Here is a 16,292-nt window from a genome sequence, read left to right as displayed (position 1 = left end):
TATTATTATTTTTTTAATTGATTTTTTTACAGAGAGGAAGGGAGAGGGATAGAGAGTTAGAAACATCGATGAGAGAGAACCATCGATCAGCTGCCTCTTGCACAGCCCCCACTGGGGATGTGCCTGCAACCAAGGCACATGCCCCTGGCTGGAATCGAACCTGGGACCTTTCAGTCCGCAGGCCGACGCTCTATCCACGGAGCCACACCGGTTTCGGCAAGTTTTAATGTTCCATCAAGGCCTGGATGGTGTATCCCACCTCGCAGCTGGGCAAATCGAGGCCCACCCATAACAACTGCCCTGGCCACACCACCGATGTCACCAAGGGAGGGAAGCCAGGGCTTCTGCTCCCAGCTCAGGACCTCCCCCGGCCCTCCCCCCCACAGACCGGCGCGGGCAGGGGGGGCCTGAGCGGGAATACAGAGTCCTGAAGCCTCCCAGGCCCTGTCGGGAGCCCAGGAGTCCTCGGGGTCTTGGGTCAGCTGCCCCCTGGGCCCTGCTGCCTGGGTGGGGGTCCAGGCCCCGCCACCAGGGGGCACTGAGGCCCCGCTGCCCTTGCAGTGGTGGAGGCGGAGTGCGAGAAGAGCTCGGCCACCACCTACTTCTGGTACCGGGAGGCCCTGGACATCTCCAACTCCATCTCGGAGAGCGGGGGCCTCAACTGGAAGATGACGCTGTGCCTCCTCATGGCCTGGACCATCGTGGGCATGGCCGTGGTCAAGGGCATCCAGTCCTCGGGGAAGGTGAGCTGGGAGGGGCGCTCAGACCCCACGGCCTGAGGAGAGGGTGGAGGGCAGGGAGCCGAGAGACCAGAGTGTGGCCCCACGCAGGGTCCTGTGGGTGGGCTTGGCCTCTGGGTGACCGGGATGAGGTCACAGGCTCCCGAGGTGGCGATGGAGTGTCATTGCCGCAGCACCGTTCCCTGTGGACAGTCCCTCAGGGTGGCCCCACCCGGGTCTCAGCCCCTCGGCGTGGCTCCACCCAGGTCTCTGCAGGGCAGCCCAGCCGAGCCCCATATACCTTCTCCCACAGCTCCTTCCCTCCAAAGAGGCTCTGCTTCTTGGTCACGTGTCACCATTCACGCATGGCCAGGCCTGGAGGGGGCGTTAGGGACCCTGCAGCCCAGTCCACTCCTTTGTCAGATGAAGAGACTGAGGCCGAGGGAGGAGAAAACACTGCCCTGAGGTCACACAGTCAGCCTGTCCCAGAGCTGGGATTGGAGCCCGGCTGGCCGGGGCCTCGGGTTCTTTTCCAGACTTAGAGCAAGGAAGCTAAGCCTTGGGAGCGGGAGCGTGGTCTCGGCCCCCTCCTCTTCCCTCTCCAGAGTCCAAAATTGTAGCCGAAACTCTGTGGCCCTGAGTGTGCGAATGCCTGTGACCCACAGCCACCTTATGAGTTAGGAGCTACTGTACCCGCTTTCATAGACGAGGCATGCTAAGTGCACAGCTCAAGATCACGGGACTCATACGTGTCTAGCTGCAGACACGCATGCTCCTGACGGCCTCGCCGCCTGCCCAGCAGCCCTCCAGATCTGTGTCAGTGCAGCCAACATGGCGTGAGCATCTTCTCCGCACGAGGCCCTGTGCCAGGCCCATGGGGATGTGGAAACGCACACGAGACACACATGCTAGAACACGGGACATGATTTATAACCACAGAGGCAGGACCTCCTTCTGATGTTTTGGCTCGGGAGCCATGACTGGAACCTCCTGGAGGCCTCTGTCAAAGGCCTTTCAGGACAGGGGAGACCCTCAGGGGGCCCGCTGGAGCCAGGGACAGAGACGCAGGCTCCAGACATGAAAAAAGCTGAGGCAGGGAGAGCAAAGGGCTCCTCGGCCCCCCGGGCGCCCCGGGGGAGGGTGGGCGGGGTTGCGAGCCCAGCCATGCTGACTCCAGCTTTCTGGGCTCCTGTTTCTGCCTTGGCTCCCGGCCAGACATGCGGCGGGGTTGGCCCCGTGCCCGGGGTCCCGGGCTCTGCTCTCTGCAGCCATCGGCGCGGCTCATGTGCCCCAGCTGTGAGGGGCGGAGCGGGGCCTGCTGCGGGAGGGCCCTGGCCCACGGTGGCCCCTGTCTTCCCTGCAGGTGATGTACTTCAGCTCCCTCTTCCCCTACGTGGTGCTGGCCTGCTTCCTGGTCCGGGGGCTGCTGCTGCGCGGGGCGGTTGACGGCATCCTGCACATGTTCACGCCCAAGGTAGGCGCCCGGCCCATCGGCCTTGTGGGCATCACAGGGCCCTGGAGGGACGCCCTGAGGGCAGAGCATGGGTCCCGAGGAAAGGGACGTCACACTTATTGGGGTGAAATCAGAAGCAGCATCAGGGAGGAGGGGACACGGGAGCTGAGCCTTGGGGAGCAGGGAGGATTTCATGAGCCGCTGGAGGGCGTTTCGGGGACCGTGTGAGCATGCATGTGGGAAGCATCGGGCGTGCCTGAGGGAAGTCAGGCGTGGCTGGGGCACGGGGACAGGGAGGGGGGCATTCGAGGGTGCAGCTGTGAGAGCAGGAACCAAGAAGGTGCCTCAGAGAAGGAGTCTCCCCCCGTGAACCCAGCTTGTACATGGATAGTGACCACCCTCAGCGACTCCGTCCACATCTCCCGTGGCCCGGGGAGTGGGCCAGGCCGGACCCCTGTGCCTGTTTCACACGCCCGCACAGGCGTCCTGGACACGGTCACCCAGGCTTCTCCCGGTGGTCTCTGCCCACATGTGACCCTGCCTCCCCATTTCCCTTTAGACCACTGGGCACAGCTGGCATGTGCCAGTCCCCTGAGGAGCAAGAGAATTTCAAATGCAGGTTGGGGTGTCCTTTAAGGTGCCCCAAGCAATGGAATTAGTAACCCCTGTGGGCAGGCTGAGAAGCTCACCCCCAAATGCCAGCTGACCAGCCACCAGCAGGGGCCTGGGTCAGGACCCCCCTAGGTTCAGGTCTTAGCGTTGGCCTTCAATAGTGCCATGTCACATGTATATCACACGCACATGCACACACACATGCACGCATGCACTCAGTTACACAGATCGCACAGGGAGAAGAACCAGCGGGTATGAGACCCCCTCCCCTCCCCACTCCCCCCTGCGCGCAGCTGTGCACAGCTCCCGGTGTCCGGGGTGGCAATGTGCAGGACACACGGCTCCATCGCCGCCAGACCGCAGGAGCCGGCCCTCGGCATGCTGGGAAGTGACTTCTGATGTTGCCATGGGAACCACCGCGGAGGTCCCCTTTGCGAAGCACTTAGTGAATCTCGGGAGGCATGAGTGTGACTCGGGCCACGTGGCCGGCGCGGGCGGTGGTGAGCACGTGGTGTCTGACAAAGGAGAGAAACACAACCCTCTCGCTTTGGGGGAAACCAGCTCTGAGAAGAAAGCCGGCTGTTTTATGAATGACTTCAGCCCTGTTTCTAGAATCTGCCTGATGCGAGCAGTGGAGTCTCTCGGTTTTACCTCACTGAGCTCTGTGAGCGGAGGACAGACTCCGGAGAGGGTGGTAAACGTGGAGATGGTAAGCCAGGCCTCCAGATGGGCCCTGCTGCCGGGAGGAGAGCCGGGGGCTTAATTCCAGGAGCGAGGGAGCCGGGCTGTGACGCCGGCTGCTGAGCCGAGCACAGACGGCGCTGCTCCCGTTTAATTCAGGAGCTCTTTAAGACATCTTGTGGCTTCGTCTCAGGGATAGACTAGGAAACACACACACTTAATAACATAGTAAGCATCCTTAAGAAAGAAAATATCGCAGATGCCGTATCAGTACAGCGCACCCTGATCCCACACCCTTCCTCCCCAGGGATAAGCCCTGTCCTTAATTGGGGTTTCTCCTGCTGCTACATGAAAGGTTTGTTTTGTTTTTTAAACATACGTGCATGTCCATCAACAACACATAGCCATTGGTGCATACTTCTACATTTCACACGAATGGCATCATATTATAGCAGCCTTGTTTTTGTTTTTGCTCCACACTTCGAAGATGTAGCTGCAGTGATATGTGTAGCTCTAGTGCGTCCGTTTTCGCCGCAGCACTGGACTCGGAGGGATGTATTCATTCTCCGGGTGACCGTCACTGAGGCTTTTCCCAGCGTGCACCGTTGCTAGTAATGCTACAATGAACAGGATGGCACAGGCCTTCGTGGGCCGGGCTCTCGGGGTGTGCGTATGGGAGTGGAACTGCTGTCCCAGAGGGCATGCTGGCTTCAGTGTAACTAGATGTTGGCCACATTGCTCCAAAGAGGCTGCTTCTGTGAACACCCCCACCAGCTGGTTATGTGGCTCTACGTTTGCTATAATATATTTCAAGTATCCTGTGGGTGCAGAAGGGCGGGTGTGCGTTTTGAACAGCAGCAGCGGGCACTCCTTCCCAGCACCCTTTCCCAGATGTCCGGGAAACGGTGTGATCCCACTGGAGCAGGGGCCAGGGTCTTCCTGAGGCCAAGTGTAAAGAAATAAACCCAAGCCGAAACTGGTTTGGCTCAATGGATAGAGAGTCGGCTTAGGGACTGAAAGGTCCCGGGTTCAATTCCGGTCAAGGGCATGTACCTTTGTTGGGGGCACATCCCCAGTAGGGGGTGTGCAAGAGGCAGCTGATCGATGACTCTCTCTCATCGATGTTTCTAACTCTCTATCTCTCTCCCTTCTTCTCTGTACAAAATCAATAAAATATATTTAAAAAAAAAAAGAAAGAAAGAAAGAAAGAAAGAAAGAAAGAAAGAAAGAAAGAAATGCAGGAGGCCCTGGAGGACTCAGGTCCCCGAGAACCAGCAGGCGTGGCCCTGGCCCTCTGAACCTTGTGCCTCTCAGTCCGGATGAAATCTCTGGGGTCCATCCATCTTGAGACCTTGCCCGCCGAGCAGTTATGGGGCAGCTCCTGCCTTTGACTCCGGCGGGATGTATTCCACAAGGACAGGGGGCCTGGAGGTCAGCCATGCCCAGAGCTGCCCGGAGGTCAGGTCATGAGGACTGAGAAATGGCCGGAGCACTTGGCCACAGAGAGGTCACGTGATCTTGACAAGAGCGGTTGAGGGGGTGGCGTGCTGGGGACAGTCTCCTAGGAATGAGTTCGCGGGAACATGGAAGGTGAGAACTTGAAGACAAGGGATGGAAACCACTTATTTTCGGGAGTCCTGCTGTAATGGGGCACAGACACGAGAAGCGGGGTGCTAACTGGACAGGGTCATGAGATCAAAGGTGTTATTTCAGGATTTTATACAGAAATAAGCCCTCAGACACGGCCGGCGGGGCTGGAAAACCGTGCAGCAGCTGCCCTGGGAGAACAATCTGGCAGTTCCTCAAAAGGTTAGACAGCGCTCGCATGTGACCCAGCAGCTCCGCTCCTGGGCACGCATCCAAGGGAGCTGAAAACACATGTCCACACGGAAACGTGTACACAAGGGTGCACGCACCATTGCTCGCAACAGCCAAACAGCAGAAGCAGCTCCAACACCCATCAGTGCACGGACGGAAAAGTGGAGAACGGTGTATCCGTGGGACGGGCTCCGTACCCAGCTGTCAGAGGCGTGCGGCTCCCGGTCATGTGTGCATGAGCCTTGAAGACATGACACTGAATGAAGGAAGCCATTCGCACAAAAAGACCACATGTCGTATGATTCCGCTTACACGGAACACCCAGAGCAGGCAGCTCTGCAGAAACAGAAAGCAGATCAGGGCTGGGCTTGGGGCGGGTTGGGGTAGGAATGGGGAGCGGCCACTCCTAGGCACAGCTTGCTTTTCAGGGTGCGGAAGATGCTCTGACGTTGATGATGGTCATGGCTGTTCTAAAACCCGTTGTGGTAACGGCTGTGACGTTGTGCTCCGAGACTCCATTTCCAATCTGGAGGGAGGTGTTCCTTGTGCCTCCAGCAAGCGCTTCTCGGAGACCAGCTGGGCGACTGAAAACTGGAGACCAGAGAGGCTCGGCTCCTCCACCGCAGCCGGCGCGGAGCCTGGGTCCTGGTGCCGGCAGGCAGGGGAAGGAAGGCCGATTGCACGGACCTTCGTGCAACGGGCCTCGAGTGTGCGTATAAACACGCGGGCATGTGCGTTGACCATCACTGGAAGAGTGTGCAAAAACGGACGTCATGGTTACGTCCAGGCAGGGAGCAGGGCGTCCGGGATACTGAGGCGCGGAGAGGGAGACTTTCCTGTGGGCCCCTCTCCGCCTGCTGGTTTTGAACCACACCACTGTGTTGCCTGTAAGCAGTCACCATGGAAGGAGCCGCGCCAGCCTCTGGGTTGGGATCAGCACAAGCTGGGCTCCGGGCATTGCAGCCTCTGGGTCTGGGCGTGCGGGTGGTGCTGACAGTGAGCGGACTGACCACGGGCCCGGGGTGTGCCAGGATTGTTAGTGAAGAGGAAGCTCCTGGAGGGACTCGCCGGCTCCCGCAGCTGGAGCGGCTCTGAGCAGGACCCGCAGCCCAGCCTCTCCCCACAGGGCGGGCTCAGAGCCCAGGGATGGGGCCGGATGCCAGCTCGTGGCTCGGCGGCCGGAGGGCAGGTCCTGCCCCCTCAGGGCCTCCGTCTCCTCAGCTGCTGGAGGGGTGACATGTGGCTCCATCACAGCTGTCGGGGGAGTGAGTGTGTGGCTGCTGCTGCGTGCAGAGAGCGCTGTGAGCGTGAGCGAGCGTTGCTCTGTCCCTCGCGAAGGTGACGCCGCCCGCAGGCGGGGAGCCGGCGCTCCGGTGCCACCTGGCGTCCTGCCGTCTGTCTGGCCGCGCTCCCGTCACGAGCAGCTCCGGCTGGGCGCTCGGCAGCTGCTTGTGGATTCAAAAAGCATCTTCGTGCCTCGGAGCCAAATGCCACGAACACCTTGTTCCCTGCGCCAGGCAGTGACTCAGCCGAGGTGCCAAGGAAGTGACGGGAAGCTGTTGCTGTTTCGGGGGGGGGGGGCACCCTGAAAAGGGTGTGAGCCTCGTCTCCGGTGGGGAAGCTGGTTCCCACCTCCCCTCCTGCAATCACGCTCTGATGTCCCAAAAGGACCCTGAGCTTCCTGAGGCTGGGCCTTGGGTTCAGCCTCTGCTGACACTGTGATCAGGACCTCGTTAAGGCCATGTGCCATCAGCCACCAATCCCGGAAGAGCCCCTGTGAGTCCAGGAACAGCACGCCTTCAGCTCAGGTCCCTTTAGGGCACAGCCAGCTTTGCCTGTCTGCCCGCGCCTCCCCCTCCCCCGCCCCCAACTCTCTCCTTGCTCAGACAGCCAGCGTGCTCCATCCCTCACCACAAAGTATAGACAGGGAGGTAACACATACACACCGATAATTCTGGTGTGACCGGGGACTGGGAGAGCCCAGGACCATGGCTAGCTCTGCTGGAGGCCGAGGGAAAAGCTTCAGGGCGGAGGCGATATTTGTGCTGGGTTTTGAGATATAAATAGGAGTTCACCAAACAGTGAGTAGGAGGAAGGAAATTCCAGGCAGAGAGAACAGCCTGGGCAAAGACCACAGGTAGGAGATCATGGTGCTTTTGAAGAATGGCGCACAATTTACTTCCCTTATTTATTATTTATTATTATTATTATTAATTATTATTTTAGATATATTTTTATTGATTTCAGAGAGGAAGGAAGAGGAGATAGAAACATCAATGATGAGAATCATTGATCTGGTTGGAGCCCACAGCCAGGGCATGTGCCCTGATGACCTGGCTCATAGGTTGCTGCTCAATCGCTGAGTCACGCTGGCTTGGCTGGCGCACAATTTAAAACGTAGGAATCGTCTATTTCTGGAATTTTCCATTTAATATTTTCAAAATGCAGTTGCCCAGAGGCAGCTAAAAACCATGGATAGCAAAACCACAGATGAGGAAGGATGAGTGTGATTTTCCTTTTATTTAATTTTCACATCTCTCTTCGGGCATGGAGAGGCCCCAGGTCCATATTCACCGTGCCCGAACCCACATAACCCTACTCACTGTTTGGTGAACTCACTGTTTGGTGAAGGATAACAGCAGTTTGCTTTCTCTGGGAGGGAACTCATTCTGTGGCAGAACGACCTGCCCCGCTGGGAGGCTATTTATAGTCTATGGGCGTGCTGGTGTGGCTGCCATATTCTGCAGCAGGAACCCGGTGCGTTTGGTTACAGGCTTGTCCCAGCCCTGCTCAGGGTAGCATGTAGCTCTGTGGCCTGCGCACCATATTACCCTCTGACAATAAAATCAGAAGTGAGCCCTGATTTCCCAAACCCGCCTGGCCCCGGGCGTGTGAATAAGGCAGCTGGGATCATACTGGAAGGAAGGCGCCTGCGCCATCTCTCTGGCCTCGCTCTCCCTGCTGGGACCAGCCGAAACCGCGTCCACCCGTCTGCACGCTCGGACCTCCCTCCCGGCGTCGGTCTGCAGACTGAAAGGTCCCGGGTTCCATTCCGGTCAAGGGCATGTACCTTGGTTGCGGGTACATCCCCGGTGGGGGGTGTGCAGGAGGCAGCTGGTTGATGTTTCTCTCATCGATGTTTCTAGCTCTCTATCCCTCTCCCTTCCTCTCTGTGGAAAATCAATAAAATATATTTTTTAAAAATAAAAATAAAAGATCAGGGAACGTACTGTGCAGGTGGGCGTGTCTGTTCCGTCGTACCTCAGCCTGGCAGTGATTCTCCCAGGATGCTCCTGTGTCTGCGTTTCACCGAGGGACACGGTTCCAGGGTGAGGGGATGTGTCCAGGTCACAGGGCCACCGCTCTCTCCCCCTGCGCCCCGCTGCCTCTGAGCTCCGTGGAGGCTGAGGAGAGGGGGGTCGGTGGGAACCCCATTGCCCGTGAATGACACCGTTACCGTGTGTCTCTTCTCTCCCCTGCCCGCCCCTCCCGCTCAGCTGGACAAGATGCTGGACCCGCAGGTGTGGCGGGAGGCGGCCACGCAGGTCTTCTTCGCCCTGGGGCTGGGCTTCGGCGGCGTCATCGCCTTCTCCAGCTACAACAAGCAGGACAACAACTGCCACTTCGACGCCGCCCTGGTGGCCCTGATCAACTTCTTCACCTCGGTGCTGGCCACCCTCGTGGTGTTCGCCGTGCTGGGCTTCAAGGCCAACATCATGAACGAGAAATGCGTGGTGGAGTAGGTGGCGCCTCCTCCTGCCTGTCTCCTCCTCCCTGCCACCCTCCCTGCCAGGAGGGGCCGGCGGGCCGTGGGTGGGGAGTCCCTGTCCCCGGGGCTGAAGGATGGAGACCGGGGGAGCCCTCTGTCCCCAGCCCTGGACCACACGGGCAGAGGCCTCTGCTGCTGGCCAGCGGGCCCGGCCGGGGTGTGGGGGCGGTGCCCCCGGGTGCGTGCTCACTGCTGCCCTTTTAACTGGCCTTCTCCCCTCTGTGCTGCAGGAACGCCGAGAAGATCCTGGGGTACCTCCACTCCAACGTCCTGAGCCAGGACCTCATCCCCCCCCACGTCAACTTCTCCCACCTGACCACCCAGGACTACGCGGAGATGTACAAGGTCATCATGACCGTGAAGGAGGACCGCTTCCCCGCCCTGGGCCTGGACCCCTGCCTGCTGGAGGACGAGCTGGACAAGGTGAGGGGCGGGCGGGGCGGCGGACAGGCAAGGGGGGCGGGGAGGGGCGGGGCCAGAGAGCCACCGGGGACCCATTCATTTCCCTGATGAGCAAGGACCTTATTTCCGTGTGTCCAGAGAGGGAGAGAGGAGAGGTATCGGCCCAAACCTCTGCCCCGAGGTCAGCTGAGCCCTGGTGAGCAGGGGCCCAGCGTGACTGCATTGTCCTCTACCCGCCCGTCCATCGGGACTCCTGGGGTTTTATAAAACCCTAATACCCGGCTCTACCTCCCGACCAACCCAATCATTGTCCTGGGCTGAGCCAGGCATCGGAGTTGTTAATGGCTCCGCTGTGCTCAGGGGCAGCCGGGCTGAGGTCACCACGTTCAGGCCCGGAGTTCAGGGCTGGGAGCAATCAGGGAAGGCTCCTCAGAGGAGGAGAGCCTGGAGCCGGGTGTGTTGCTGAAAGGGAGCGTCTTCCTCTGAATCTCCCGGGTCCTGGTACACCTCGCAGACTCCAGACCCCACCGCTGAACCCCTGGCTGGATGGTGGCTTACTGCCTTGTGGGGGGAGGATTGTGATGCAAACTCAGACCCGAGCCCTGCTGGTCAAGGTGGAGGGATGGAGATGGAGGTGGGGGCCGCTGGGAAGAGGGAGGAGTCCATCCTAAAGCTCTGGGGGCGGAGAGAACGGGGGGGGGCAGGGTGGACGAGGGCCCCCGCTGAGGCCTGGCCCCCCGCCCGCCCCGCAGTCCGTGCAGGGCACCGGCCTGGCCTTCATCGCTTTCACGGAGGCCATGACGCACTTCCCCGCCTCGCCGTTCTGGTCCGTCATGTTCTTCCTGATGCTCATCAACCTGGGCCTGGGCAGCATGATCGGCACCATGGCGGGCATCACCACGCCCGTCATCGACACCTTCAAGGTGCCCAAGGAGATGTTCACAGGTACTCCGGGCAGCCCCCGCCGGCGGACGGGCGCCCTGGGGGGCGGCTGTGACGGAGAGGCCCCGGGCTCTGCTGGAGCCACTCCTGACCCTCGGGGCTGGGCCTGCTGCCCGGGGGAGGTGGGGGGGAGGGCTGTGGGTCTGCGGGGGGGGGCAGGGGAGGGGCCTGGGTGCCCAGAGCCCTGGGCCGCCCGCCCGCCCGCCGCGCCCCTGCCCCCACACCGGCCTCCGGCTCTCTGTAGTGGGCTGCTGTGTCTTTGCATTCTTCGTGGGGCTGTTGTTCGTCCAGCGCTCGGGGAACTACTTCGTCACCATGTTTGACGACTACTCGGCCACCCTGCCGCTCACCGTCATCGTCATCCTGGAGAACATCGCCGTGGCCTGGGTCTACGGGACCAAAAAGTAAGGGGCCGGGGAGGGGGGCGGCGGCAGGGGCTCCCCTGGGAGCGCCCGAGGGGGGCCCGGCCCAGGGTCAGGAAGCCAGAGCGGAGGCGCTCCCACAGACCACGGAGAGACGGAGGCTCAGAGAGGGTTCAGGTCCCGTCCTCACCCTAAACTGCCTGAATGCTCACAGCACCCGGCCTGGGCACAGCTCCTCAGAATTCAGTGAAGCTTAAGCACCTAGAGAGAATCATGGGTCAGCTGCCTCCTGCAGGCCCCCTACTGGGGATCGAGCCTGCAATCCAGGCGTGTGCCCTGACCCGGAACTGAACCGTGACCTCCTGGTTCGTACCAGCCAGGCTCTTGCTTTCCTGTTACTGCCGCACATTACAGGATCTGGCTGTGGGTTTGATAACGACGGTAACTTCAAGGCAGCTCTGAGCATATGTGGTATGAGTAGGGTACTTTCAGTTGCAGTGCGATAGGAACGAATCTGAGATTTAGTCAGTTGCTGGCAGTCACAGGAACTGTTAACACAGCTGTGGCTGTTTGCATTTATAATAGGAGAAATGCAAGATTTCGGTTAGGTGTTGTGGAGGTAGGGATGATTTTTTAAATGTCACTCGTGGGCACAGTCTGCTAGCCACACACACACACACACACACACACACACACACACCCCTCCCCCCCCACCCCGAATTCCACCCACAGGCAGGGCAGTTAGAAACCCCTAGCCAGGGCAGCCTTCTGGACTTTAGGGAGGTGCACTTCCTCCTCTCTTCCAGCAGGGGGAGTCTAGAGCCAGGCCAGTGCGATTGGGGGCGAGGGCTGCCCAGGGCACAGAGCCCTCTGGTGCCCTGCGGGCTGTGTTATATCCTGGGAGGGTGTGGTCTGATGTGGTCAGAGGATCTTAGAGGAAGACGGCAGAGCCTGCCGGAGGCCGGCGGCCACAGGGGACAGGCCGGGGCGGTGAATGTGAAGAACGGGTGGGTGGTCAGAGAAGGCTTCCGGGAGGAGGAGGCCACGGGGGAAACACGCAGGCCAGCGAAGGTGCCAGCTGCCGGCCCTCTGCCGCCCCCCGCAGGTTCATGCAGGAGCTGACGGAGATGCTGGGCTTCCGGCCCTACCGCTTCTACTTCTACATGTGGAAGTTCGTGTCGCCCCTGTGCATGGCCGTGCTCACCACGGCCAGCGTCATCCAGCTGGCGGTCACGCCCCCGGGCTACAGCGCCTGGATCAGAGAGGAGGTGAGGGCGGCCACCCCGGCCCGCCCGGGGACACCGGGACCTTCCCGGGCCGTGAATGCAACGCGGGATGGAGATCCACCCTAGTGGGGCAATCGCTGTGAGCCCGGCCCTGCGGGGGGCGCTGCACGCCTGGCTGGAACCTTCCCAACAGCCCAGGGCATGGGCGGTGGCGTCACCCCTGGGGTGCAGACAGGAACACCGAGGGCCGAAAGGCTAACGCACGTGTCCATCTTCCCACCCGTGCTTTCCCGCCCCGGTGGGGATGGAGTCACCCACCCTCTGTGCAGGTGTAAATACCGGGGTGCAGAGGACGGGGGATCCATCCCCTTTCCTGGGGATCCATCCCCCCTGCCCCTCCCTCCTCCCCCCTTTCTGGCCTCTCAGCCCTCCTGCCCTCCAGCCCCATCCGGTAGCAGCCCCTGATGGCACCCTCATCTCTGCTGGTGCCCGGCGGCGGCGGGTGGGGGGTGGGGAGAGGGTGGGAGAGGGCCCTGAGCGGGTGAGGTTGGCAGTGCCCGGCGCCGGCCTCACCGCCGCCCCCTCCAGGCCGCCGAGCGCTACCTGTACTTCCCGGACTGGGCCATGGCGCTGCTGATCCTGCTCATCGTCGTGGCGACGCTGCCCATCCCCGTGGTGTTCGTGCTGCGGCACTTCCACCTGCTGGCCGACGGCTCCAACACGCTGTCCGTGTCCTACAAGAAGGGCCGCATGATGAAGGACATCTCCAACCTGGAGGAGAACGACGAGACGCGCTTCATCCTCAGCAAGGCGCCCAGCGAGGCGCCCTCGCCCATGCCCACCCACCGCTCCTACCTGGGGCCCGGCGGCCCCTCGCCCCTGGAGCCCGGCGGCAACCCCAACGGACGCTACGGCAGCGGCTACCTCCTGGCCGGCACCCCGGAATCGGAGCTGTGACCGCCGCCCGCCGCGCCCGCCCCGCCCCGCCCCGCCCCGCCCCGCCCCGCCCCGCCCCGCCGGGCCCTCCTCCGGGGGAGGGGCCTCCCTGCCTCGTCCCCAGCCCGTCCGTCCGCACCCCAGGCCTGGGGGGGGGGGGGGGGGGGCCCTGCCGTCTAACCCTCCGAGGTCCGTCACCCCACGGCCGCCGAGGACCGGGAACGGAGGGGAGTCGCCCAGGGCCACTTACAGGTCACCCCTCCCTTCGCTCCCCCTCACCTGCTCCCGCGGATCTTGGTCTCGGAGCCCTCGGGCTGCCAGGTGGGGGCGGGGATCCCAGAGGCTGCCTTGCTGAAGGCGGGGGGTGGGACAGATGTGCCAGGACCCGGGGCTCAGCGTGGGGTGGGGCTCCTTCGTGTGAGGCAGATGGTGCCCGGGCGGCGGGGGGTGGGGCTCTAGGTGGGATCTCCGATGTCCCAGGCCATGCCTGGGGGGGGGGGGTGGTGGTGGTCAGGGGGTGCTCCTGCATCTTGCCTGGGAGGCCATGACGAGGTCCGAACCCCTCAGGCCTCCACCGGGGCTCTCCCTGTGCCCTCCCGGCCCCCACAGCCCCATCCGGGAGCCGAGTGGGGCCTCCACCTCTGTCTGAGTCCAGAGCACACGCGTCCACAGCACAATCGGGCGGTCTGGAGCACAATTGCAAAGCACATCCCCTCCTCTCACCTGGGACCCGACTTCCTAATGGCAGCTTCCCCCTGGAACGGGTTCCTGGAGTTCGGGGCCCTCGTCCAGGAAGCCTGGCACCTGGCAGAGAGGTCATCCCAGTGCCCTTCTGGGCCGCCACCCCCTCCCCCTCTGTTATGTAAGCACAGCTGCCCAGGCCGTGGCGGTCGGGGCCACAGACGGTGCTGTGGACGCTGAAGGCTGCCAAGGGGAGGGGCTGGGTGTCTGTGTCCCACCCCCACTCTTCCCTTCCGCCTGCCCTGGAACAGAACCTGACCAGAGAACATGTCTGCAGAGTGATGGGTGGGCCAGTGGAAGGATGGGTAGATGGGTGATGGATGGATGGATGGACCAAGGGAAGGATGGATAGATAGATGATGGATGGGTGGGTGGATGGGTGGATGGATGGATGGACCAATGGGAGGATGGATGGATGGATGGATGGGCAGAGGGAAGGATGGATGGATGGATGGATGGACCAAGGGAAGGATGGATAGATAGATGATGGATGGGTGGGTGGATGGGTGGATGGATGGATGGACCAATGGGAGGATGGATGGATGGATGGATGGGCAGAGGGAAGGATGGATGGATGGATGGATAGATGGACCAAGGGAAGGATGGATAGATAGATGATGGATGGGTGGGTGGATGGGTGGATGGATGGATGGACCAATTGGAGGATGGATGGATGGATGGATGGAGGGAAGGTAGGTAGGAAGGAAGGAAAACTGGCTGGGACAGCAAACCTCGATGAGAGCTGTGGTGGGCAGGGAGGACCCAGGCCTGGGTGCCATGACAGAGGGTCCTGAGTCACTAGTGACTGACTGCTCTCCGCGCTGGGGGGAAGGGGAGGACAGACTGGGCCCAGGCTCCCTCCTTTGCCCCTTCGTTTCTTGCCCCCCCCCCCCTTTCCTGGGGATCCATCCCCCCTGTCCCTCTCTCCTCCCCCCTTTCTGGCCTCTCAGCCCTCCTGCCCTTCCTGTGAGGGGAGGGAGGCCACCTCTCCCCAGAGACAGGAGCCTTTGGGGCGTAACAGGCCGCCTGAGGCCCCTCCCTGGACAACACCCCTCCCGGGCCCCCAGCTCAGCGGCAGGAAGAGCAAAGCCCGGGAGAGGCGCCTATACATACTCCTCTGTGTATTCTATTCCCATTGTACATGCAATCTGTACACGTGGGTGTACATGCTGTTAAAGGACAACCCCATCTACTGTGGCTGCCGGACTATTTTCACCCTCAGTGCTGCACAGATCTATTTTCATTGTATATTTGATATATTTTTAATTTTGTAGCTTGTGGCCGGGCCGGGCCCCAGCCCGCCAGCCGGGGACGGGGGCGCGGTGCCCGCGGGCTGGCGTGCTCCTGGCCTCCGGCTGCGGCCGGGCCTGGCCGGCTCTGTCTCCGCTGTTAGTCCTAGGGCCCGGAGCTTGGCGTGCGAGCGTGTACATGTGTGATGTGTGCACATCCGTGGGCGTGGGTGTGTGTGGGTGCTGATTCGTGAACCCTTGTCCCTCGTGTCCTGAAGCCCCTGCTGCCCTCCCCGCCTCCCCCTCCTCTCAGCCAGGCCTCCGGGGCTGCGGGAGGCCCTGCTGTGGGGGAAGCAGCCCACCCTGGCTGGTGACACCCTCGGGCTCCCAGAAACAGGGAAGGAGGGGCCGTGGGGAAGGAGCCCCCGATTCATGTTCCTGTCACCCTTTGAGTTACATGCTCTTCCTCCTGACGGAAGGCCGGGCTCCTGAAGGGGTGAGATCCCCCCAGAGGGACCCTCACAGCGCCCCGCCCTGCACCTGTCTCTGAGCCGGTCCTGACCGTGTCAGAAGGGACCGGCCGCCTGTCACCTGCGCTGTTGACACGCACACCTTTGCTCACTCCGCAGTGGGGCGAGGCTGGGGCCGGTGGGGCCTCTGGTGAGGTGAGACCCAGCCCTCGGCTTCCTGGGGGAGCAGGAAGTGGGCCTTCATCCCCGCACAGGGTCCCCAGCCCCCGCCAGCATCGCAGGAGACAGCGGCCCCGGGGCAGGGTGTGCCTGAGAGAGTCCCGGTCCCCGCCCCTCAGCCTGATCACCAGCTTCTCGCTCAGGGAGCCCGCTCGCTGAGGCAGCTTGAAGCCCCAGGCCCGGAGCGGCCGACCGCGGGGCACACAAGCTGGTGCCAGTGAGCCTGGCTTTGCCCTCCAGCAATAAACCTGCGGAGACTGTTGCTTTCCTAGGGCCGGGAGGCGCCTCCTGGGCCAGCCTGCGCGGCCGTGAGGCTGGGGGCCGGAAGCTGGGTGGTCCCAGGCCAGCAGGGCTGCAGTATTGCGGGCAGGGGCTGCCCTTCTGCCCATCCTCACAGCCGCACCCCTGCCACTGCCTCCCCACGGAAGAGGGACTGAGCCCTGAGCATCCACGAGGCCCCCAAGCGGGACCCACCGCCTCCTCCCTGAGGCCTAGTCCTGGGCCCAGGGTCCCTCCTCACCCCGAGCGCCGCTTGGTCCAGGCCCACGTGCATACGGCGAGCATCGCGTTAGTCCTGGCGCGAGTTCACGGCTAGCAGAGCCCTGGGTCGGTCAAGGCCACTCGGCCCAGGGGAGGGGACGAGGCACTGTGACCCCGGAGCCCCTTCCTCTCCGCTCCCCCCATGGTGTGCAATAAAGTGTCTGTTCTTACCA

The 16,292-nt window shown here is 62.0% G+C and overlaps 1 protein-coding gene across 1 annotated transcript in view; it reads left to right on the top strand.

The window, feature by feature from the left end:
* Nucleotides 1-16,292, top strand: part of SLC6A17 (solute carrier family 6 member 17) — a 33,811-nt gene extending 17,519 nt beyond the window's left edge. Inside the window, exons 5-12 of the mRNA XM_084866309.1 lie at nt 562-743; nt 2,083-2,193; nt 8,781-9,022; nt 9,283-9,475; nt 10,207-10,399; nt 10,641-10,800; nt 11,864-12,026; nt 12,573-16,292. Coding sequence (XP_084722435.1) covers nt 562-743; nt 2,083-2,193; nt 8,781-9,022; nt 9,283-9,475; nt 10,207-10,399; nt 10,641-10,800; nt 11,864-12,026; nt 12,573-12,941 — 1,613 coding nt within the window. The 3' untranslated portion in view covers nt 12,942-16,292. The remainder of the gene's footprint in view (nt 1-561; nt 744-2,082; nt 2,194-8,780; nt 9,023-9,282; nt 9,476-10,206; nt 10,400-10,640; nt 10,801-11,863; nt 12,027-12,572) is intronic.

Source organism: Pipistrellus hanaki (assembly GCF_964339955.1).
Source record: "Pipistrellus hanaki genome assembly, chromosome: 18".
NCBI lineage: Eukaryota > Metazoa > Chordata > Mammalia > Chiroptera > Vespertilionidae > Pipistrellus > Pipistrellus hanaki.
The sequence above is the reverse complement of the archived record's forward strand: the minus strand, read 5'-3'. Positions and strand labels throughout refer to the sequence as shown.